The 26240-nt window shown below is 45.1% G+C and overlaps 1 protein-coding gene across 2 annotated transcripts in view; it reads left to right on the top strand.

The window, feature by feature from the left end:
- The window catches only part of MKLN1 (muskelin 1), an 808470-nt gene that overhangs the window by 276282 nt on the left and 505948 nt on the right, over positions 1-26240 (top strand). For both annotated transcript variants that reach the window (XM_086918927.1, XM_086918926.1), the window contains exon 6: positions 2863-3055. In XM_086918927.1, the coding sequence (XP_086775053.1) occupies positions 2863-3055 (193 nt within the window). The remainder of the gene's footprint in view (positions 1-2862; positions 3056-26240) is intronic.

Raw genomic sequence — 26240 nt, 5'->3', positions numbered from 1 at the left:
AATAGAGGCAGTTGCCAAAAAAATTGAAAAAAGGAAGTACCTCAGCACAAAGCAATTCTGGTATTTTATTGACCTATACTGGTCGTTTTCTATCAAGATAGTTAAATAGAGGCAGTTGAACAAGCAGAAAACAATTCTGGTATTTCGCTGACCTCTACCGGTCGTTTTCTATCAAGACAGTTAAATAGATGTAGTTGAACAGAACAAAAAGTCCCTAGGTGGAAACAGACAAGTCCCAGGGCTTATCTCCAGAACCCACAAAGTACATACACATATAAGTATATACTAAAGTATATACAAGAGGTCTCGAATGCTCAACCTAAAAACAGTATGTGATTATGGAGAGAGCTTCCTTCAAATGGGAAGGGAAGGACCTCTATTTAAAAACTGCATTATACATGCTGGACAAATGCCCAGGGAGAATAAGCCTCAATTATCAGGACTGTAACTAGAAAAGAGTGATCATTTCAATGTTAGTGTAAGGGCTAGAAGAAAACTGACATCAATACAAATGACAATAAACATTAGCATTTTGCTGGGCGTTATCTGTAGTCTGTTGAAGACAAACCAAATACCTCCAAATGCTGATGCAAATCTCTCAACTCATTCATGTGTGGGATATCTCCTTCTTTGGAGTCAATCACATTTATTATGTTTATTAAAACTATTACATTCAACAAACAAATCAAATATAAAGATCTGTAATATATACAAATATTAATTCATAAGCAACATCCAAAATACTAAAAGAAAAGCATTTTAAAACAGAGCAGACTTAGACCGCAGCATTAAAAAATTGTTAAAAACTGCACATGATTACTGTGTAGAAAACTGCACAAATTTATAATTAATCAGAGTGCATAGGTGATGTACAAATACCGATTGAGTTACTAGAATGTTTTACTGCAACAACTCATCCTAATAAAGTGACCTTGTACATAAACAGATCCTTTATGTCATCAAATAAAACAAGCAACTACCAAGTTGGCTAAAGGGAATTAGTCAGGTTGCATGAAGACTGTGGAAATAAGCAACAGATTAGTAAATAATACATTGCAAAATTACTGATGCTCCGTTTACATAGGATTTCTGATCGAATTGTGAATGTAAAATAACAGAGTCAAGGTTCCCGAGTACCGCCCAACCCCCAAAGGCAACAGGTAATGTTTTTGCAGGTAATCACTGCAGACAAACATTGAAAAGGGTGAACTTATAACCTGAACAGCACAAAAAAAAAGTCCGCTTAATTGATTTCAGTAGACTAAAAATCACTCTCTCACCCTGCTTGGAGACTTGAAACGTTGTACAGCTGACAGTTAAAATCAGAATTCCTGCTTTTATTGATGACCTACCTACACAGAAAGACACTGGCAGGTAAGGAAGGCACCAATGATATCCCTAGCAATTACCAGCACTTCTCTATTAACAAATGAAATGCAGCAAGTCTACAAGCACGACATGCGGCTTGTGCTTTCAGAATCAACTGAAAGCACATGTCATGCTTGTAGACTTGCTGCCTTTCATTTGTTAATAGGGCAAAGCTGCAGGGCAGTTGTGTGCCTTTGTTAAAGTAAACATGTTAATCGCAGCGCATAATGGGCGCTGCAATTAACATGATTACTTTAACAAAGGTGCACAATCTGACTGTTTTCGCTCAGCGCGCATTTTAAAAGCGGCGGCACGACGGTCCTCAGTTGCCTGTGCGCGCTTTGTAATTTACAATGCGCGCTCCAGGAGATATTGGTGTGTGCCCGCGCATGCACGCACCTTAGAGGTAACAGTGGTCAGTACTCACAGTACTGATGCCCCAGAACCGGTTCCTTGGCTTGGTACTCAAACAGCTGGCGTGATAACAGGCTCCCTCGGCTAATCAAAGGGCGGTATATATTTAATTTTTGTCTAGATATACCTAACTTTTTAACCTCTGTAAGCCCCCCCATTGGCATCTCATTAAACACAGATTTCTGAAACTGATGAACAGATTCACACTAAATAGCAGAAATCACACTTACTGAGTAAAGTTCTAATTTTCTGCTAAAGGTGGTGTAGTTCTGTACAGCTGGTGTTTCTGTATCACAGAGGAAAGTTTTCTAAGGAGATTAAAATGGGCAATCAATGTTTTGAGCCCCCCTTTTCTTGCTCACCAACCCAAAACGTTGCAGGAAGAAGCTGAGGTGGATGACATTTTTTGGGGAACGTTTTTGGAGATCTGCCAAATGGTGCCAAAGGTATTACCAAAGTAAAAAACTCTTCCAGTGGAAACTCTGACCTAACTATAAGTACACATTGGCAGTCAAATTGAGCAGATCTACTTCGATCCAGATTAACATATTTTGTTTCCAGTGTAGTACACATCTCTGTAAGCACTCTGTATTTCGTCACATCATGGGCACCTTCGAATAGCAGTAATGTATTTTAATTAATTGATTATTGTGGTCACTCAGGTTAAAATGTACTTTTTCTTTTTTTTTTGTACTGTAAGTGGTACCACTATTTTAATGTTTAATGGAGGCCACAAATGTTGATTGTTTAGAATAAATGTAGACAGTATATTAGCTTGCAAAAAGCTGTCTTAACAGAAATACTTGTTTGCTACCCACCTATTGTAGTTAAATTTCCTTCAAGATAGTATCCATGTTATTTGTATGTCACTGGTCATTGTTTTTTTATTCTCTTAATTCTGATCTTGATTGGTAGAGGAATCAAGAGCACATAGTGCTAGCCTTATTAATTTCACTTTTCTGTCTAATCCGTACTAGCATTTGTATACAACTTCTAGCATAATCAACTATTCATTGCACATGGTTTCCGTCATTGTCCACAAAGCAAACCTATCTCATACCTTTTCTTGTGTTCCAGTAGTACCGTGAACAGGAAGCTATTCGCCTGTGTCTAAAGCATTTTCGTCAACACAACTACACAGAGGCTTTTGAGTCTCTTCAGAAGAAAACAAAGATTGCATTGGAACACCCTATGCTCACAGATCTTCATGACAAGCTAGTTCTGAAAGGTGACTTTGATGCCTGTGAAGAGCTGATTGAAAAGGCAGTGACTGGTAAGTGATTTCTTTTTCATGGCAACTAAAGAACAAAACAATTACTGTAGATATTAAAATGCTGCTGCCTCTTTCATTAACTCTTTCTTATACAGCCACAATTAGCATAACACACAAGTTGCTTTCAAGTGCACAGTTGAATTTATTTATTTATTTTGAAAGTTTTATATAGTGTGAACATGACCACCGAGGGTATCAGAGCGCTTTACAGATTATGCATCACGATGGTTATAAGCAAACAAAACAGGATAAGCAAGACTACAAAATCAAAGTCTAAAATGGTCAAACATTATCCTGAGGGAAAATCAGGCACAAGATACTTGTGAACCAGGTGGCTGGGCAGAGTCAGCGGGTATGGCCACAGAACCAGATGAAGGAGCCAGGCTAAGGAAGAAATTTCTTCATCAAGAATCCTTTGACTTCTTTTTTTGAAGAAGTTAGTGGAGGGGTTCACCCTGACTTCGGGGGAAGGGAGTTCCAGATCCTCGGCGCCATCCCTGAGAAGGCTCGGTTATAGGTCTTTTTTTACTTGAATTTTTGTTGTTTTAGCAAAAGGGTGCTGGCACTTCTGGAGGCTCTAGAACCGCAGGAGAGCTCGAGTGTCTGGGCAAGGTACAGCGGGGTCTCGAAATGGATTGCTTTGTGAACCATGCATGCAGTTTTTAACTGTATCTGACCTTCATATGGAAGCCAATTCAGGTCCTGCAAGTCCGGAGAGATGTAGTGGTATTTTTTTGTGCCAGTTAAGAGCCTAGCAGCAGAATTGAGGAAAGCCCTAAGAGGAGCCGTCCTCACTCTAGGCAGGCCGCAAAGTGTTGCGCTACCACAGTCCAGCTTTGAGATCACTAATGCTTGTACTGCAGCCTTTAGGTCATGAGCAGGGAGAAAGGGATTGAGTTTCCCGAGTAGGCTGAGTTGGAAGTTCGCTCCTTTGGTGAGGGTACTGATGTGCTTCTGCATGTTCAGGCTTTTGTCCAGAATGATACCCAGAGCAGATGCCGAGTCCACGAGGTGCGGTGTACAGTTAAGAGCAGTCAGCTGATTCAGCCATTGCTCCATGACAGGGGATTGGTTGTGGGGTGAGATCAGTAAGAATTCTGTTTTAAGAGCATTTAGGTTCAGTGATTACTTGTCAATCAGATTTGTGTTTCCAGCAGGACTGAGTTGAGGGGGTGGCGATCTTCAGGTATAGTTGGGTGTCATCTGTGTACATATGATAATAAATGCTGGATGGTTTTAGAATTTCTGTCAGAGGCTCCATGAACAGGTTAAATAGCTCTTAATAGGTTAAAAAGCTACACTATTGCTTTTGTGATATGAGCAATGCAGTCATTTAATTCATAGAAGTAGCATGTCTTTTAAGAAACGCTCTGAAACAATCTCAGCTGTTTTTTTCCCTTTAAACTTTTTGTATGCAATTAAAATGACCCATAATCACTAATCTGACCATGCCCGGTCTTCAAAATGTGATTGGATACAGTCTCAGTTGAACCTCATCCATATCATTGTCTCTCTAATTCTTCCATTACCCAGATTTTAATCCATGGAGTCACTGCTATGACGTAGCAACAGAAGGAAACCAAGTAGTTTCACACCGTTGTTCAATCATAAGGGTATTCACAAAGGTTTTCAGTGAAAAACATGCCTAATCACTGTTAAACATCTGTAATTCTATTTATTGTTGCTTTATCTTGAGTTGTATTCTTACACAGTCCAGTTTGTAGCATATGCTGCCATTGTGCAATATTCAGTAGCTGAAGAAGACTCTTTACCCCTTGGACCTCTATGATGTCCTCTGAGCCACTAACATCCTACTGGGTAAAACTTGTGTAAGATTAAAGTGCCTTAGTCCTCTACTAATACAAAGATTGACTGCTTACTCCTGACTATTTTGGCCGACATTCAGGAGGTGAAAGCTTGTCAACACTCTTTAGCACATACATTGGTTAGCAGGATGGTGGAAATTAAAAAGAAAATGTAATCTTTTGGGACAATGTTTGTAGTAATGACAACTAGGAGATCGGATCTTGAGGATAGTCAGAGTGAGATTCAAAAAAAGAACTACATCCTTTAAAAGGAGCTTGCCTCTGTGAAACCGCAATTGGAGAACAAAAAAAATCACTCAAGGTAGTCTTACTTATGATTTGTTGGTATACCTGAAAGGGAGAAGGCGAAAGCTGAGATGACTATTGATTACATGGGGTATGTGATCCGTACTCCTCTTTTGACTGGTAATACTGAAGATTTGATATCTACTCGCGCACATTGAACACTGTTTCTAGAGTCCCTGGATAGATCCTTTCCTCGTACGATGCTGATGAACTTTGGAAATTACAGGATGTGTGATTAGGTGTGAAGTGTGCCGAAAAGCAAAGAGACATTAAAATCAGAGACGGATTTCTAGCAAAAAGTTTCCTGCTAGGTCATACGAGACATCCAAGCGACAAAGGAAATTTTGGCAAATGCTACCCTTATTCCAAAGCGGCCAGGGGGCAAGCAAGAATTTTACAACCTGCTAGATTGAAAACTTTGTTTAATGTAGAATTGAAAGTGTTTAGTGATGTCTTGAATGCATAAAGCTACCTTCATGAAATTCTCTCTAAGAAATTACGGTATTGAGCATTTTCTGTTGAAAGTAGGAGACTATCTGGTTTATGTTCTAAAATCTATATGTATTATTTTTATTTAAGAATTTAATTTTGTGTTGGGCCTGGTCTTTGTAGGTCAGAGGAGTTGGGTGAGTGGTCTGGTCAAGCTGGATCCCACGTGGGGTGCAAGCATCACGATTTATGTTGTGGGAGGCCATGGCAGGGCGATGTCACCATGACAGGAGTCGGCAGTGTATGGGTGCTGGGTTGGGTCAGGTGTGGTGGTCTGGACACGGGTGTAGGGTGGTGGTGAAGGGGCAGAGAATCTTAAGGTATGGGCCGGGGGTTCAGGGGATAGGTGGCTCTGTTTGTCCCTATTTGGGGCAGAAGAATGTATTTTTTGGGGGTAAATGGTTTCTCGCAGTTGTGAACTAAGGCAAATGAACCAGGTAGCTAGAACAAATGGTGGGGGATTGCTGAAGGGTATGATTTTAAAATGATATTATGGCTAGTTGGGATCTTGATCTGAACTGCCGGGTTGGTTCAATACATGGAAATGGGGTGAATAACCCACTGAAGCACAGGGCAGGTATTGATTGGTTGGTAGAGCCTTGCTCCAGGAGACACATATTAAAACATCCAAAATATCATCAGTTAATTGGTCACCTTTTCAACTAATATGTCATTCATCTGCATCCGCCTCTCATAGAGTTGTTGATGTTGTTGCTAGCTGGACATTTGAGGGTCCAGTAGAGCAGGTGGTATCCGATTGGTTTAGAAGATGGGCTGTGGCAGAAATTTATATCCACCAGGAGAGATACTCTATAGTCTATTTTTATGGTTCAACCATACATGACTCCCTGCTGCTAGATGATCTCTTGCTCCCGTTAGCGAATCACCCCAAGAATATAATAACTGGTGGAGATTTTAACTTTGTTGAAAATTCAGACATTGTTATAGACAGGTGGGGTAATCCTCAGCGTAAACCTAAAACGGAAAGGGCAATGCAGAGGATTATAGAGAAGCTTAGTCTGTTGGATCTATGGCGGGCAGTCAATCCCAGGCATAGGAGGTATTCTTTCTTTTCCTTTAGTCAAGTCAAGTCATAGAATTTGTATAGCGCACTACATACCCAGAGGGTTTCAAGGCGCTTAGCAGCCAGGTATGAAAAGGATCTGCCTCCCATGGTGGTCTTGTTGATGCGAGGTACAGTGGCGAAGGCTTGGCTGGAAGAACGTAGTTGGCGGGGGGGGGGTGTAGAAGGACAGTCGAGAGTTGAGGCAATCTGGTCCGATGTCGTAGAGTGATTTGTGTGCGTGGGTAAGCAGTCGGAAAGTGATCCTCTTATTGACGGGTAGCCAGTGGAGGTCTTTAAGGTGACCAGAGATGTGTTCGCTGCGTGGGATGTCTAATATGAGCCTGGCTGAGGCGTTTTGGATTCGTTGGAGTTTCTTCTGGAGTTTAGCGGTGGTACCTGCGTAGAGGGTGTTTCCGTAGTCCAGTCGGCTCGTGACCAGAGCGTGGGTGACTGTTTTCCTTGTTTCAGAGGGGATCCAGCGGAATGTTTTTCTGAGCATGCGAAGAATGTTGAAGCAGGATGAGGATACGGCGCTGACTTGTCTGTTCATTGAGAGTGAAGAATCCAGGATGACGCCAAGGTTCCGTGCGTGGTCTGTCGGGATGGGTGCTTTTCCGAGGGCTTCCGGCCACCAGGAGTCGTCCCAAGCTGAGGGGGATGTACCTAAGATGAGGACTTCTGTTTTGTCTGAGTTCAGTTTCAGACGGCTTTGTTTCATCCATTCTGCGACTTCTTTCATTCCTTCGTGTAGGTTAGATTTGGCGGTGCTGGGGTCCTTGGTGAGAGAAAGGATCAGTTGAGTGTCATCCGCGTAAGAGATGATGTTGAGGTTGTGTTGGCGGGCGATGGCCGCGAGGGGGCTCATGTATACGTTGAAGAGGGTGGGACTGAGTGAGGATCCTTGAGGTACGCCGCAGATGACTTCAGAGGCCTCGGACTTGAATGGAGGAAGGCGGACTCTCTGGGTTCTTCCGGTGAGGAACGAGGTGATCCATTCAAGTGCTTTTCCTTGGATTCCGATGTTATTGAGGCGTTGTAGAAGGGTGCTGTGGCAGACTGTGTCGAATGCTGCCGAGAGGTCGAGGAGGATGAGGGCGACTGTGTCTCCATTGTCTGGTAGAGTTCGAATGTCGTCTGTTGCTGCGATGAGGGCGGTCTCAGTGCTGTGTTTTGCTCGGAAGCCAGACTGTGAGGGGTCGAGGGATTTGTTGGCTTCGAGGAAGGCGGCGAGCTGGTTGTTGACGGCTTTCTCGATGACTTTTGCCGGGAATGGAAGAAGCGAGATGGGGCGGTAATTTTTGAGTTCGGTGGGGTCCGCTGTGGGTTTTTTCAGAAGGGCGGTGAGTTCAGCGTGTTTCCAGACTTCCGGGAAGGTGGCGGAGTTGAAGGAGCAGTTGATGACGTCTCGGAGGTGCGGTGCTATGACGGAGTCTGCTTTGTTGAAGATGTGGTGAGGACATGGGTCTGTGGGGGATCCTGAGTGGATGGAGTTCATCAGGCGGATGGTATCCTCAGTGGAGATTGGGTTCCAGTCGTTAAGGGTATTTACGGGGGGAAGATGGTCAGCAGATGGTGGGGTGGGTTGGTTTCCGGGTTGGTTGTCAAAGCTGTTGTGGATGTCTGCAATCTTGTTGTGGAAAAAAGAGGCTAGGGAGTCGCAGAGGGTTTGAGAGGGGGTGATGTCGTTGGAGTTGGCCGAGGGGTTGGAAAATTCCTTGACGATGTTGAAAAGTTCCTTGCTGTTGTGGGCGTTGTTGTCAAGTCGATCCTTGAATGCTGTTTTCTTGGCCTTTCGGATTAGTTGGTGGTGAGTGCGGGTGGCGCTTTTGAAGGCGTCCTTGGTGCTGGTGGATGGGTCTTTTTTCCAGGCCTTTTCAAGGGAGCGGCAGAGTTTCTTGGACTTCTTGAGATCATCGTTGAACCATGAGGCCTTCTTGCTGCCAGGTTTGCTTTGACGTTTTTTCAGTGGTGCTAAGGTGTCGGCGGTGTTGGATAACCATAGGGTGAGGTTGGCGGCGGCTTCGTTGGCGTTAGAAGAGAGGGTTGGGGAGTTTCGAAGGAGCGATGCGGAGATTTGGTCCGTGGTGATTTTGTTCCAGTTTCTTTGCAGGGTAGGTTGGGAGTGGTTGATGGGTTTCGGCTTGTTGTAGGAGAAGTGAACGCAGCTGTGGTCGGTCCATAGGAGATCCGTGGCGTGGCTGAAGGAGACATGATTGCTGGAGGTGAAGATGGGGTCGAGTGTGTGACCTGCGATGTGGGTGGGGGAAGTGACTAGTTGTTTAAGTCCGAGGTTGGCGAGGTTGTCCACGAGGGTGGCGGTGTTATGGTCGTTTAACTTTTCAAGGTGAAAGTTGAGGTCTCCCAGAAGAATATAGTCTTTGGAGGGGAGCGCGTGTGGAGAGATGAAGTCCGTGATGTCTTCACTGAATTTTGCGCGGGGTCCTGGTGGTCTGTAGAGGAGGGTACCTCTGAGTGTGGTTTTGGGGTCGATGTGGATCTGGAAGTGAAGGTGTTCGGAGTTGGCGAGGTTGGCGTCGGAGCTGGTTGAGATGCGGATTGATTTCTTGTGGACGATAGCGATTCCTCCTCCTGTGTGGCTGGTTCGGTCTTTGCGAGTAATCTTATAGTCTTCAGGGATGGCAATGGTGATGTCCGGTGCGGAGGAAGCATTCATCCATGTTTCCGTAAGGAAGGCGATGTCCGGAGAGATGGTGTCTAGTAGGTTCCATAGGTCAATGGCATGTCTGTGGACCGATCGGGTGTTGAGAAGGATGCATTGTAGGTGGTTGGGGTCGGGAATCTGTGGTGTGGTCGTAGCGGGGATTTGGAATGGATTGAGGGCACTAGATTTTCCTTTCTGTTTTTTTACTTTCTTTAAAAGAATGCACTTTTGTTTAGATAACTTATACTATATGCATTTTAGAATGTCCTGTTATAAACTTTTGCAATGACAAACCTGCCCACCCCGCGTTGAGAATCTCGCCGGGAGGTTTATTTTTGTAGTAGGGGATCTCTGTGTATAGTCATAATCTAGTGAATAGTCCCGCCCATGTGCGTGGATCCCGGAGCAATCAAAAATAATCTCTTAAAGGGTCGAAAAAATGCAGAACTGCACAGACACTTAAGAGAGAATTTAAAGACCGATAATGCATCCTATAACCAGGCTACACTGTCCAGTACTTCAACTAGAAATTCCACCAAAAATCCACAAACAGCAAAGTCTGTCCAGATTTCCCTTGCCTCAGCAGCAAAAACCCTCTGGAATGATAGAGAGAAAGACATGGGCAGACAAGCCCCATAGGCTGCCATTATGTGGCTCAAAACAGGATACTGTGCCTTTAAGAGAACTTTCCAGAACTTTACAGTATCCCAGAATGCACTGCAGGTCCCTTTTACTTTCAGTTCTTTTGTCCGGCGTCTGCAAGCAGGACCCTAGAGCATTGAGCTCTCCCTTTTTAAGGGTTGTTTGGTGATTTTTCACTGCTTTTTCAAAGTTGAGTGCTTTATAGTACTTTGGTGCCTTTCTCCTTGGTTTTTGCTCTCAGTTTTTTGTCGAATATGCCTGCATTATTCGATAAATGGCCGGAGTGCTCCAGGAAGAAGGCCAAATCAGATCCCCATGAGGTGTGTATCCTCTGCCTTCCATCTTCCCATGTCCCAGAGGAGTGTGTGATCTGTCAAGGCTTCTCTGGCAGGACCCTGAAGGACAGAAAGAAGATCAGACTTCAGAGCCTCGAAGAATGAAGGCACAAGGTGGGTCTGGAGGGGCTTCATCTGCCCATGCTGAGGCCTCTGGGGGGCTCCCCAGGGGCAGGAAGACCAGCAAGCGTCCCTATTCTCCGTCTGGGTCGATTGCACCGACTACGGCGTCGAGAGGGATGACTACGGTCTGTTCCCCGTCGTCGGGGGCGAAACTACGTTGACGCTCGGCGTCGAAGGACCTTACAAGGCCACCATCGAAGTCTCCTGTGACTATTTCGTCATCGTCCTCGTCGACGTCGTCGTCCGATCGACGTCGAAAGGCCAGACGTCGGCGCTCGCCGTCGAGGCGACCCCGCCGTTCGCCGTCGGCGAAGAGGAGACGATCGTCGTCGAGGAGATCCTCGTCGCCGAGGAGTGGATCGCCGTCGAGGCACAGGTCGCCGTCGAGGCGCAGAAGATCACCGTCGAGGCGCAGAAGATCACCGTCGAGGCGCAGAAGATCGCCGTCGAGGCGCAGAAGGTCGCCGTCGAGGCACAGAAGGTCGCCGTCGAGGCGGACGAGGTCGCCGTCGAGGCGAAGGCATTCAACGCCGAGGAGAAGGTGTTCGACTCCCTGGAGAAGACGCTCGACGTCGAAGGACCGACGCTCGCCGTCTGGTCGCCGTTCTTCGACGACGAAGAATAGTGGAAGGAGACCTGATGCCATGGGAGGTTTGCCATCGTCCCAGGCTGGTAAAGAAGGCGGTTCACCGGGCTCGGTGTATTCCGAGGTGTATACCCCGTCACGGAAGGTGACACCACTGCCTCCATTGCCGAGGGGTCCCCCTCCGAGGAACCCTACTCCTCCTCCGTTACCTCCACCTCAACCTGGGCCTCGGTTGCCAGAGAAGCCGCCTCCGGTTCCTCCGAGGTCGGTTTCATTGCCTAATCTTCCGACCCCTCCCAAAGGGACACCTAAGCCGAAGGCCCCGGCCAAGCCTAAGTCACCTGCTCCGGTGGAACCGGCGGATCGCCCAAGGCCGAGGAGGTCACGATCACGCACCGGACGGAGTGGAAGATCGAGGAGTCGACGCAGATCCTCCACCAGATCAAGGCATCGCCATAGGAGAAGGGGATCTAGGTCCCGCACGGACTCCTCCAGGAACCGCTCCTACTCACCTACTTTGTCGGGCTCCCCAGGGACCAGAGTGTCTCCAGTGGACGACATAAGCACATTCCAGGAGGTTCTCCTGAGGGGGGGCTGCAAAATTGGGTATCACGGTGACGGCTCCGACACCTACGACGTCCGTGATATTCGAAACGCTTTACAAAAGGCATTTGTCTCGCCCTCTCCTACCACTAGTACCTGGACTGGTAGAACCTGCAGAGGAGCTGTTCCTCACACTGGCGGTAGTGAAGGCCGCTCCCTCCCGGCTTCTGAAGAAGTACAGGGCCCCGGATTCGGACCCGGCCTTTCTGAGGATAGATCCGGTCCCTGATTCGGTGATAGTGACGGCGGCCAGGAAGCACTTTTTTAACACCAGACCACTATTTAAGGTCTGTATTTGGTTGAGGACTGGACACTCCTTAGCGTGTGTGTACCACCCCATCCAAACAACACGGTCCTGACGAAAACCACCTAATACGATCAATGGTTGAAACATGTAGACCTATTTTAACTTGTAAATAATTCACATAGCACACTACGCTATTTTTATTCTTTTTCACACGTCTCGTAGCACCTAACCCTTCCTAAATAGGCACTGGTGCAACATATATATTTTTAATAGGGTCCGAGCACTCCAGAATAAATTCTTGGTGTGAGTAGACTTGAACCCTTTTTAACACACTTTTCATAATTACCATTCGCACATATAAAAATCAAAAAAAACCGCTCCACTGTAACCAGGTGTCGCAGCACACCCTGTAGGCACTCGGCCTATGGGGTGGGACCCCGATGATGAAGCATGTCACCAACTAGGTTGGTGAGTGAGGGGTCTTCTATAAGGACTATGACTGTCCAATATAAAAAGGTTGGGGCAATATTTTGCTAAAACCAAGGCCTTAAGCTCCTGATACTGAAGGAATCTCTTCTTAGTATAAATTCTTTTTGGCCCATAGGTTTGTCTACCTGTACCTGAACGATTGGTTGATCAAGGCCTCCTCCTTCTCGGAAGCTCAAGCACACTTCCAGAAGACGTGCGTTCTCTTGAACAAGCTGGGGTTGCACATCAACATGTCCAAGTCTGTCCCGACCCCGGTCCAGTGCATTCAGTACTTGGGAGACACCATCAATACGCTGTCAGCAAGCGTGTCTCCTTTGGAGGAGCAACGGCGATCGATCCTTCGGAAGGCTCAGGCTCTTATGACCGCTCCATCTACAACAGTGAGGACGGTGTCTTCTCTACTAGGGTCGATGGCCTCTTGTATATTCCTCACTCCTCATGCACGGCTACACATGAGACCTCTGCAGGAGTGCTTGGAGGACCAGTGGGACCAGAGGAAAGGATCTTGGGACGACAAGATACGACTGTCTCTGCATGCTCTTCAGTCTCTGAAGTGGTGGTGTTCAGCGGAGAATCTAATCAGAGGGGTTCCCTTCCACAGGGACATTCCCACTCAGACTTTCGTGACGGATGCTTCTCTCCACGGCTGGGGAGCGCATTCGGGAGACTTACAGATTCAAGGAACGTGATCTCCGATGGAGTCCACATATCCCATCAATTTCCTGGAACTCTGACCTGTTCACTTGGCACTGAAGGCCTTTCATCCGTCCTTCCAGACCAACTCTCTGCTTGTACAGACGGACAATACGACCACGATGTATTACCTCAACAAGCAGGGGGGCTCGAGATCGCGCACCCTGTCTCAGGAAGCGCAGACGATCTGGCAGTGGCTTCTGGCCAGAGGATTGACGATAACGGCTACCCATCTACCAGATGTGCAGAATGTTCAGGCAGACGCACTGAGCAGACTGATTCAGGAAAACCACGAATGGGTCATAAACGACGAAGTACTAGGAGAAGTCTTCGAAAGGTGGGGGACTTCGCCACCGCCGAAAACAGCAAATGCCGAGACTTCGCCTCCAGGTACTACCAGCAAGGGACGCTGGGGAATGCGCTATGGATCAACTGGTCGAACAGCTTTCTATACGCTTTTCCACCCATTCCCCTGATTCCAGCAGTACTCATCAAGCTGTCCCAGTCCAGGGCATGGATGATCCTGATTGCCCCGGAATGGCCCAGACAGTGGTGGTTCACGGACCTGCTTCACCGATCTCTCCTTCCCCACATACGGCTGCCGTGCAGGCCGAACCTTCTCACGAAGTTCTGGGGGCAGATGTTGCACCCCAACCTCTTGTCTTTGAGTTTGGCGGCATGGCTCCTGAGATAGTGCAATATGGCCATTTGAATCTGCCCGAAGATTGCATGGACATACTGAAGGAGTCTAAGCGACCTTCCACTCGGACATCCTATGCTTACAAGTGGAAGAGGTTTTGTATCTGGTGTGAGTCCAAGAACTATGACCCGACGACGTGCAAGGAAGACGTCATCCTTCCTTACCTTCTGCATTTGGCGCGGTCTGGCCTTAATGTTCATTCCATTAAGGTTCATCTCGCTGCATTGACTGCCTACAGGAAATGCCCTTCACAGACTTCCTTTTTCCAGATCCCTGTGATCAAAGATTTCTTGGAAGGCTTGAAGAAAGTGTTCCCTCCTGTCAGGCTTCCTTCGCCTTCATGGGAATTGAATGTGGTGCTGTCCAGATTGATGAAGGAGCCTTTTGAACCTATTCATAAGGCTTCGTTGCAGCACCTGTCCTGGAAGGCGGCGTTCCTCGTGGCCATTACATCGGCCCGCAGGGTGAGTAAAATTCAGGCGTTGTGTTGCTAAGAACCTTATACTGTATTTCATGCTGCTAAGGTTGTTATGCGTACTCACCCTAAATTTCTTCCCAAGGTTATTTCTGATTTTCATGTTAACCAGACCATAACTTTGCCTACGTTTTTTCAGAATCCTTCATCTCCAGCGGAACGGTCCTTACATTCCCTGGACGTTAGGAGGGTGTTGAAATTTTATCTGGATAAGACCAAAGATATTCGTAGGTCAGACCAATTGTTCATCAATTATGGATCAGTCAGGACGGGTCTTGCTACCTCTAAACAGTCCATCTCTAGGTGGATTGTGTCCTGTATACAACTGTGTTACCAGAAAGCTAATAAGACCTTAGGGGGTAAACCTAAGGCTCATTCCACCAGGGGCAAAGCTGCCACGACGGCTTTGCTCCGTAACGTTCCTATTGCAGAAATCTGCAAGGTCGCCACTTGAAAGTCGGTCCATACCTTTGCTAAGCATTACTGTCTGGACATGGATGGCAGGGCAGACGCTCAAGTTGGGCAGGCTTTGCTGCGAAATCTTTTCGCTCAATAGTGGTGTTATTTCTCGTTTCTCCACCGCCGCTTTGGTGTGGGGATGGGCTTGCCATTCTATTCACTAAATTATGACTATACACAGAGATCCCCTACTAGAGAAGGAGTAGTTTCTGTCCTGTAACTCCAGTTCTGTAGTAGGGGTATCTCTGTTATAGTCATAAGCGCCCGCCCTCCTCCCCGGTGGAGAGAGATATTCATGTAAGGAATGCTACAGGTCTGGTGTGTTAAGCCTTCAAAAAGAACTGAAAGTAAAAGGGACCTGCAGTGCATTCTGGGATACTGTGAAGTTCTGGAAAGTTCTCTTAAAGGCACAGTATCCTGCTTTGAGCCACATAATGGCAGCATATGGGGCTTGTCTGTCCATGTCTTCCTCTCTATCATTCCAGAGGGTTTTTGCTGCTGAGGCAAGGGAAATCTGGACAGACTTAGCTGTTTGTGGATTTTTGGTGGAATTTCTAGTTGAAGTACTGGACAGTGTAGCCTGGTTATAGGCTGCATTATCTGTCTTTAAATTCTCTCTTAAGTGTCTGTGCAGTTCTGCATTTTTTCGACACTTTAAGAGATTATTTTTGATTGCTCCGGGGTCCACGCACATGGGCGGGACTATTCACTAGATTATGACTATAACAGAGATACCCCTACTACAGAACTGAAGTTACAGGACAGAAACTACTCCTTTCCACTTTAGCAATCGGCAACTTGATGTTGCCGATCGCGAATGAGTAAAAATTCTCGCCGGGGTGTTGATTTTGCTCGCTTGCGGTCGCCAACCTGACGTTAAGGACAGCGAACGAGCAAAAAATGCCTGCTTCGCTACGCGTTTTTGCACTGTGCTACGTGCAATTTGCGCACACTCCGCGAACGTAGTGTAGTGTTCCGCCCAGGGTTACTGAACACTCAGACTTTTTAAACATTGTGATAATTTTGATTATACGACTTGAAACACAATGCTGCTGACATTAGATTATGAAAATATGTCTGTAATGGTTGGTAGTATCTGAAATACCATGCCAGATCGCTCACACTACATAGCTGAGCTAACACATATATCAAACATGCTTTGGAATGTGTTTTTAGCGGATTTGGTTTCTGGGAATACGTTGATGTTAGATCACTATAAAGGACCAAACGAGACATCTCAGAAACAAATATTGGTACTGTTCCTTTTAACTCCCACCTTGGTCTTGTGTTATACATGTTTTCCGAGTTACTTTTTAACAAATACAATTACATTGCACTCATTTTAATGGCTTGACGAGCACAGCCTGAGGCTCCTCCTGGCTTTGTATGCTGTATGCCGTTTCCAATGTAGACAGCTTCTAAAGTTTTCCTTCTTATTAACTTTTCTCTGAACCAAGGTATTTTTATAATTATGCCAGATTTCTTTTTTACATAATTGTTTTGTGTGGGAGTAATCTGTGTTTGAACCTGCTAGCATTCCCTTCCTGGCAGACACAGCTTAGCGCAAAAGAAATTTAGGAATGCAGTTTCGTTTCACCAAGTACATCGTCTTTATTATGAAAATGGGCATCTAGCTCCTGATTTTCAGTGTTCTTTTACCAGCTAACCTCTATTGGTCCAAAACAAAAGATGCCATGGAAGCCACCGCTGCAGGCAAACCCATGCACGCACTGCTGCGGATATGCAGATAAAAGCTCTAAAGAATCCTTGGTTTTAGTTTAACTCTTTCCTCTCCTTGTGCGATCCTTCTACAGAGCTGTGAAGGAACTAGTCTCTTATTTATTTCACAAAACCCTTTGAAAATATGCGATATTTTCACGCACTTAGGTGTTTATATTCTTGATTAAGCCAAAGATGAGATCCTCTCTCAGCTGTTACAAGTATGCTTGTTGATATGGTGAGTGGGGTGGTTTAATTGGGGAAAGTACAGCATAGTAGCACCCTTTTCCATACAGTTCTGGTATTTTCATCTGTTGCAGTCGATGTTGTCTGGTGTAATTCTGTTAGCTTTGTAGATATGGGTTTGTCCATTATATTGTTTAGTAATGGTTTGTATTGCTACTTAAAAATACATAATTGTCTAAGCCAGTCGGGTATCTTTGCACTGTACTTTGATTGCTGAATTATTAGACACTTATTTTGTTCCACTTGGGGTAAAATGTTTTCCATTGCCCTTTCTGATCCACCATTCTCTTTTGTGACATCGTTGGCCAATAACATTGCTTTGCTACAGTGTTTTGTGCATGTGGGAGCGGTTACGTGCTATATCTTACTTGTTCTGTTTGAATCTGAGATGTAGGAAAGTGTGTTGAAAGGAGTGTACTGTTTAGATTTTTTTTAAGTCAGTGAGACCAAACGTGAGTAGATGCATAGACACAAATGATTAAATATAATAATACTTATTAGCAAGACGTGTACCTAGACCTATGTAACTGTGGACCTGCCAAGAATGAAAAATGAATGTGATGAAATGCTGAATATTAGAAAGCAATAATACTTTCTTGAAGGATGTTTCTGCTCATTTTCTCATTAGAAATTGCACACTTTTTAATAAATAATATTAAAAATAAAATTGCACACTTGATTAATATCTGCATAAAGTGTTTGTTTAGATTTAAGTGCCATTCAGTGCAGTAGTGTGGCTCACTGGTTAGAGGCGGCAGACCCGAGAGCAGAGGACGGCCCGGGACCAGGGTTCGATTCCCGACGCGGCAGGTTTCTGGACCAGGGTCAGCGGACTCGATAATTCTCTCGCCTCGGTGCCCACTCTGATCAGCGATCACACTCGGCAACTCTGGGCATAAGCTTGCCTCATCTGCACTAACGGCCCCACCAGACCGCCGGGGATGCCTGGTCTCACCCTGGAGATACCCATTAAGGGACCATCTCCCAGGGAAGCCAGGAAGGGTTTCGCAGCGGTCGAAGCGCGGAGATACTCCTCCGGGAGTCTATCCTAGCGCTATATAAACCCACAATTAATTAATTAATTAATTAATACACTAACTTGTAATCTTCACATTTGCGTTCAGTATCTCAGTAGTAAGTATGAAGCACTTAATTATCCAGAATGTAATGGTATTACCCATTATTTGCTTTATAAATGGATAAAGTGATAAATGGCCAGATGTACGACCCACCAATTTGCGACTCGCAAATTGTCATATTTGCATCTCGCAAATTGGGAAGAATAACAGTGTCTCACGTACTGTATGCAATTCCTAATGGGGTCGCAAATTGCATGCCTCACAAATATTAATGAGGCTGTCGCAGTTTGCCGCCCCTTTCGGAATGGCTAGCACTCCCAGGGATGGTGGCCTGCTGGGGTCAGCAGGCCACCATGTCTGGGACTGCTTTTAAATAAAGCAGTCTTTTTTTTTTAATGTAGCTCATTTTTCTTAAAAGAAAATGGGATGCATTTAAAAAAGAAAAATGAAACTTTTCAGTTTAATTTATTTAAGGGCCAGTGACCACTGCCTGCTCTTAAAAATATTTTCTCACATACTCACAAAGGGTAAGGGATCCCTTGGTGACCCCTTCCCATTTGCGAGTTGTTTACCACCTACTTGAAGTAGGTGATAAACTGTGAGTGTTTTGCGACTGCAAAACAATTGTACATGGCATGGTGACTCGCTATTAGGAAGGGATGCCCCTTCCAAATAGCGGGAATCGCAAATGCTATTTTGCGAGTCATTGACTTGTAAAATAGCGTTTGTACATGCCATTGACCCTTTTTGCTGTCGCAAACTGGAGGATCTCCCATTTGTGGCAGCAAAAAGGTTCTTACATCTGGCCCAAAGTACCTATGTTTGAATTCAAAGTAGCCTACACTATCTAATAATCACGCAGATATTTAGAGAAAGAGTGAGTTCCAGATATCATTTATTTGATCAGTTAGACACATCCTAACCAATCATCTTTGGCTGTTACGTCATTTCAGCATTCACTCTTTTGTCTTAGGGGGAGTTTTGCTCAATTTTCTAACTATTTCTCTAACAGGCAGGGTATCAAGAAACTGTATATAATTTAATTTGGCCAATTTGCTTCCAATAATAAAGACTGGCAAGAAAGGGCAGTATTAACTTTTTTTATTAGGGTAACACCTTACCGCTGAGCCCGTGCATGGGCCCAGAAATCCTGAAGGGAATGAGATGCTCAGATCATGTGCTCTGTGTTCTTTGAATGAATTCCGATCGACGTACAAAAAGGAAAAACAAGCAATTGTTGGGCAATGGAGACCATATAAGTATATGAATTATTTTACTAATATGATTACCTTTTGTAGCAGTAGGGTCAGGTCCTGCACTGCACCCTTTATCTTGTACTTCAGCTAGAGGATCCACACCATGAAAGTCGTGCCGCTTAGGAGAACCTTGCCATCTTTAAAGTTTCTACAATTCTAAATTGCTCCAGTATTATTCCATATTTCACACTGGATAAACAACCAGTTTCTGAAATGCAGATATTTTACATAGGCTTCACTAAATGGTAGATCATTATTGTCTTCACTAAATGGTGGATCATTATTGTCTCCCCTTACAAGGTCTCTAATGTTTGCAACTCCCCTGCCTCTTGAAATACTCTGCCTCAAAACGTAGCACATCAGGAATTCAGGAATTGCTGGGTTATCTTGATTAGGTGGTCACCTTGTTGACTTTGGGTATATTAAACATGTTAATGTTTGCCTAGAATATTCTCAACATATTAACAAGTACCATTTGTCTCACTTTCTCAAAATATCCAAACATTCCATATTATCCAACTATTTCATCCACACCAGAGTTATGGACAGGAAGCATGGAATTTGCTGCAAGAGAAATAAGCATTGAGGTGAGATGATGATCTTAACGAGATTTACTTTTCCAATAAAGTAAACAGCATCTCATCTATGATCTCAATTGTTTCTTACTAGTGAGAGGGCATCATTTAATGGAAACAATTTTCCCAGGTCTGTTCTTGCTTGTATGCCCAAATATCACTCTGAGTCATTCAAATTAGAAATGGGATCACCATTTGAAGTAACGAGGATGATTAATGTTATACCCACAATGATGGAAAATTGGTTTATAGCTCTCTGTAGGCTGGTCTCTTCCTGGGCAAAATTCAGTACAATATCACTGCTATAGAGTTTCATCTTTTTTCTCCTAGAAATACATTACGACTAGAGACACTTCTTTAAAGAAAAGGGCTCAAGAAAGTGCCAATAGCAAAGGGATAACGGACATTCCAATCTGGTGCCACAACTAACGTAAATGTTGCCTCCTCTAATATCAATTAATTTGCAGACACATACACCTGAATGCATCCTGAGGGTTGACTTGAACTGGGATCACCATTAGATACAAGCCACACCACAAAAACTCACAGTTTACGAGCCCCTTTCTGCCTTCATCTATAATGTAAGATTTGCTTATGTAAAATAGTGAATTTTGGATGCCAGTCGCCTCCCAAGTATAAAGCCTGTTTGGTTCGGCCTCACCACATTCCTTTCGTTTCCACCACATTCCCAATCTCAAATGCTAGACGATTTACCAATATCTTATGATCCATATTTTAGAGTGTGATGGTCAGTAAGAGGCCCATTTAGCCGGATCTTTATGCGGCTTCAGGAAAACAAATAAGCTTTTCTCATTCAAAGTGTTCGATATTGGCCACAATTTAAGTAAAATCTGTCCACATAAGTGGTATATCCGATTTTGCCACTGAAGTCGGCTGGTCCTGGTGTTTGACAGATTCTTTATTTCATGATCGACCTTACTTCTTGAAATAGGAAATGTAAGCTACATAGTGTGATTCATGATGACCTTGGGCATTGGCAAATCTTGAAATGAGGATTGAAATTGATCCTTGTGGGATCGTTCTCTGTATATAATTGGTGTAACACAGAAGGCTCTTTTTCGTGTGCCTGAGGCTTGCAATTTCTCTTAGTGCCTTGTATCATAGAAATGGTGCCTTAACTTTATTTTTGAGCCAGCGAGCCTAAAGCTTCCAACTTTACTTCCATATTCATACAACCGCTGGCTATACATAGGGAGATGCAGTAACTGTTGTATTTTTTATATGACTATTCATTTAATAAACAGCTTGATGGGCTCAGAATAAATGGAATTGGACATGTTACTTGTTGAAAGAATGTTGCCGTAATTGTTCAACAGAAGAAACTCAACAAACCATGAATGCATACTGAGAGATAGCAGTATAAGGATGTGGAATTGGAATCTACCACCGATGTCACTTGGTTCACCCCACTCTCCAACTCACAGCCATTGAAGAAGAATATTATCTTGCCACAGTTCTCATATTTTACAGTATGTCTGGGGACTTGCACTCATCACATAAATTAATCTCTCCAAAGGAAGACATCTGTTCATGCTCCCATAGCCACGCATTTAGGGGTAGAGGATTGCTAACTCTCCATCATAGAGCAGTATCCCTCTGTGCTCCAATTCATGGTGCATCGAAGCTTTGTGTAGCGATTTCCATCTAGGATGTACATTATGTTTAATAAGACCAACTTGGGAATGGGTGAGATCCTATAATCCAAGACAACATAAGGGGATATAACGACTGTCCACTTGCCACCCTGCCCACCACATAAGTTTGATTATCTGGCCATTCTCAGATCGTATGAAAAAAGGAGCCATTTTTGGGAATGGCATTGTAATTATAAAAGAGAGCATTCCCTACCCAGCCTCCATAGACTTTTTCCAGTTATAATATATCCTATTTGGACTGATATGGTTATCTCTCTAGGTTTTTTCAAAGGTTTTTGTGAAACAAATAAAGGACAAGTTCCCTCACAGCTCTGTAGAAGGATCACACAGGGAGAGAAAAAAGTTAAACTAAAACCAAGGATTCTTTAGAGCTTTTATCTGCATCTCCTCAGCAGTGCATGCATGGGTTTGCCTGCAGCGCTGGCTTCCATGACATCTTTTGTGTCTGGACTAAAAAGATGCTAGCTGATAAAAGAACACGGAAAATCAGGAACCAGAGCCCATTTTCATAATAAAGACGATGTACTTGGTGAAACGAGACTGCATTCCTAAATTCCATTTGCGCTAAGCTGGGACTGGCAGGAAGGGAATGCTAGCAGGTTCAAACACAGATTACTCCCACACAAAACAATTATGTAAAAAAGAAATCTGGCATAATTATAAAAATGCCTTGGTTCAGAGAAAAGTTAGTAAGAAGGCAAACTTTAGTAGCGGTCTATATTGAAAATCTTTCTAGTCTTCCTGTCATAACTCGCCCACATTTCTTACTTTCTTCCTTTCACAATACCTGTATAATAGTCGTCTTTAATTTCCTTATTACAGGCAACTTTTGAAGTCCCTACTCTCCTGTAATAAGGAAATGACGTAAATAAACTTGTTTGCTTGGCATGTGTGGCTGTAGATACATATTCTGTGCATACGTCCTTCATCTAATGTTGGGCCCGGATGTGTGCAAGTTGGTTTTATATGAAGATGTTTTTTTGAGTCACAAGGATGTGTCTCCTCCTCTTGTTGGTAATGCGCATGGGCATTGACTGCACTGTTAGATTGTTTTGTTTCTGCCTTCGGTTTTGAGCTTCTGCTTTAGTAATCCGTTTTAAGAACATTGTCGGTGTTCTTTTTCCATTGCCACTGTATTCCTGACCCCCGTATTGTTCAAATGCATACCCTTTTCTCATTTTCCATATAGGGTCAAGGAATCCATGCCTGCCTGGTGAATCCCAGATCGATCTTACCCCACGTGTGCCTCGCCCTTCAGACTCTCCATGTTTCAGGCCTTCCATTTGTTTCATGCAATGTCGCTAGGATGATGAAATTAATGCTCTTTCGATTTTGTCTCCTATGCCATTCCAAATACCCACGGGCTGACCTTCATCTGGTCTGTAATCTTTGTCTTATCCCTGAGCACAACAAGCCCAAGTGCATTGCCTGTCGTTCCTTCCTATCTAAAAAAAATATATTTATAAAATAAAACCTCAGTGACTCTCAGGCTCAATGTTAGGATGTCCCGAAGGGGTGGTAAAAATCCAGTCAACCTCTTTGGAGCGGAAGAGTATCCAGAACATAATGCCAAGGTGTCTGCAGCTGACGAAGAGCTATTTTCAACAGAGGACAGCAACAGCTCCGTCCTGGAAATTGAGGACATAGCTGCACAGTAGGTCGCGAGTATACAACCTCCACCTCCTCGATACAGCTCCCAAACTGAACAAGCCAAAGTATTCGCAAGTAGGTACCAAAAGCACCCCATGGGGCCACCACTGCTTTCAGGCCTTAGTAGCCACGAAACATCAACTTTGAATGTAACGTCCAGGCCCAGCGGGGCACTGAAAAACCTATTAAGTACGTTGGCTCAGCTCCGACCGGTTCAACTTCAAGCAAATTGTTGCCACCAAAATGGCTGACATCGAATTATGTATCGGGGCCAACCACTGGTAAATTGCCAATTCTATATGCTTCTTAAGAGGTATGACAGATCTCCATGGGATGAAAAGGAGGAACTTCTTCAGAACCTCCCTGAAGAGGACAATAAGAGAGGGCATGAATTAGTGTCTGAGCGGAAATAGATTTCAAACACTACTATAGGATGTGCACTTGACACCATTGACACAGCTGCTTGGGGTGTCAGTTCAAGCCTCCTTCTTAGAAGTCATGCATGGTTGCAGTTGTGCACATCAGGTTTTAAGCCTGAAGTTCAGCTTAACTTATTAGCTCTCCCATTTGATGGAGAACATCTTTTTGGGCCTCAGGTAGATCAAACATTGGAGAAAATAAAAAAGATACTGGGACAGCAAAGGCTATAGGCATACTTCATAAACCCACTTTTTGCGGTTCCCTTTGGCGCATGCTCTTCCGTGGAGGCTCCACACAAGTTTCCCTTGAAACCTCCACAACATACCAACATACAATTGCACGCAAAACCGGGCAACCTTGTGTAGAGTTTATTCTAGAGGCTCCTACAGAGGACATCATTTAAGAGGGAAAGGTAAAGGACATCCCCAAAAGTGACCCATACCACATCTTCCAAACCCTGACTTACCAGTCATACCCCTGATCACAAAACACCTGTAAGGGGGCAACTTAGAACAGTTCCTACCCATTTGGCGGAACATCACTTCCGACCAGTGGATGTTGGGCATTATACAGAAAAGTTATTCCCTGGAGTTACCTACCACACCTCCAACAATACTACCTCGCAAACACACTCTCACCAGAGCAGCCACCTCAAGAACAGTGGTTGGGAATGTACTCCCTATATTTTCTAATCCCTGAAGAAGATGGCTCTCGCAGACCTATTCTCGGCTTGAGGCCTCTAAATGAATACATTCGCTCAAAACATTTCCATATGGTCACCCTCCAAGACTTCATACCTCTTTCACAGCAGGACAACTTTATGACCGCACCCGACCTAAAAGATGCTTACTTTTACATATCTGTACACCCAGCGCATCTGCGTTACCTCTGGGTTTTAGTCACCGGCAAACCATGTGTATTCAAAGTACTCCCCTTTGGAGTCACTACAGCTCCTCTAGTGTTCACAAAATGCCTTGCAGTAGTAGCCGCTCACCTAAGAAGGCAAGACATTCTCATTTTTCCTCATCTGGATGACTGGCTAATCAAGAGTTTCACCCGCCACTAATGCAGCAAACACACTCGGATCACTTTACATCTTCTACACAAATTAAGATTGTTAGACCTGGCACCTTGGCGTGAGTCTCCCTTCCACTTTTTGCTGATGTGCCTCAGATGTTTTGATGGTGTTCGCTTCTCAGGACACTGCCCCATGGCCAATCCGTGCCGCAGTGCAAGTGCTCCCAATATAAAGTGTACCTGTAATTGATTTCCATGATTGGCTCATTGGATTTACTGTCAGTCCCCAGTAATGTGCACCAGGAGTACCAGGGCTTGGAAATACCAATACTGCTAGTGGGCCTGCAGCTCTGGTTGCGCCACCCACAGAAGCAGCCTTTTAAAATATGTCTAGGGTCTTCCACTGCCGAACCTGCGTGCAGTCTGGTACTGTCACACTGGCTGGGCAAGTGCACACACTTGCCAGCCCCTAAACCTTCCCTTTACTTCATGTGAGCCACCCCTATGGTAGGCCCACGGGCAGGGTGCATTGTAAGCATAAGGTAGGACAAGCCCTGATGTGGGTGGCATGACCTAATCGTGAATTACAGCCATTTTCGTTTTCCACTATTATAAAGCTACCTGTTCTCATAGGCCAGAATGGGCTGCTGGAATTATCACACTCTATAATCCCAGCAGGTTCAGGGAACATGTAGAAAGTCAAGTTTAGTATGCCTGAACTCAGAATAATAAAATACTTATTTTAGTAAAGTTTATTTTAATATCCTGTGTTTGCAAATACTACTTTTAGCAAGTTACCATTTGCTTGCGAGACTATTTCAGCCCGCCTCTGCCAGGATGTGTATCTGCTGTCTGGTTTGTGAGTGACAAGGCTGGGGAATTCCAGGGGACAGTTTGGGCTGCCAGGTGGAGAATAGAGGGATTACCCTCAGGATAGGTGGGAGGACTGCCCCTTGACTCTGAATAGGGTGTGCTCTGCCACCACAATGCTGGCTCCACCTCCTGCGGAGCGTCTAATGTCCCTGCCCTGCACCCTGAACGAAGAAGGCAGCTTCCTGTCAACAGAGTGCTCCAAAACTGGGTTGAACCAGGCTCAGCCCCACTGCCCTGGAAAGACAAAAGAATTGGTGTATAAAAGTAGGAGCCCTGCTCCTAAGAAATCAGATCCTGTTGACGCCAAGAAGAAACTCTGCCCGAAGAGAAGGACCTGGGAAAGCTGCATGGAGGACTACTGTCTCTAATCCAGAGAGACTGGCCTGTGGTGGGTGCCTTACTGCAAGAAGGAGAGAGGAAGAAAAGACTGAGAGACTTTTAATTCTACTTGTGCATTTGACAATCTCCAAGGGCTTGCTGGTGAACTTGCCCCCTGAACTGTGCCCCAGGACCAGTGGGCGCTAAAACCCCCTTCAGGAAGAGCTGCTGTTGTGTGGTCTGACCCTACAGCGCTGATCCAGGGAAGCGGAGTGTGGGAAGAATCCTCCCCGCACATCCTAAGAAGCAATGCACCCCCGTCCCCTGAGCAACGCGACCTCTGCTTGGCTGCGCCGCAGAAACAAAGTAAAGCCCAGCCGCACTGGGCTGAGCACCGTGACCTGTGAGCAACAATGAGCCCTCGTTGTCAAGTAAAGTGGACCCGTCCGGTCTGAGCGCCACAAGCTTCTGGCCCCCGAGCTGCAGCCCGTAAAGTAAAGACGAACCCCCGCCCTGCCTCTGTCTCCCCGCCGTGATCGCACTGAGGAGAACGCCCCGCTGCTGTGAAGTGCACAGCTACGGAGCGTCCAGCAAGAGAGTACGTCCCGTTGTTGACAACCCGTACTCCTGCCCGCACCACCTGCAGCCGCTCCCCCTCCAGGGTCGAAGCGTACGC

This window comes from Lissotriton vulgaris, chromosome 1_1 (genome assembly GCF_964263255.1).
Source record: "Lissotriton vulgaris chromosome 1_1, aLisVul1.2, whole genome shotgun sequence".
Lineage (NCBI taxonomy): Eukaryota > Metazoa > Chordata > Amphibia > Caudata > Salamandridae > Lissotriton > Lissotriton vulgaris.
This window is presented reverse-complemented; position numbering and strand designations above follow the sequence as displayed.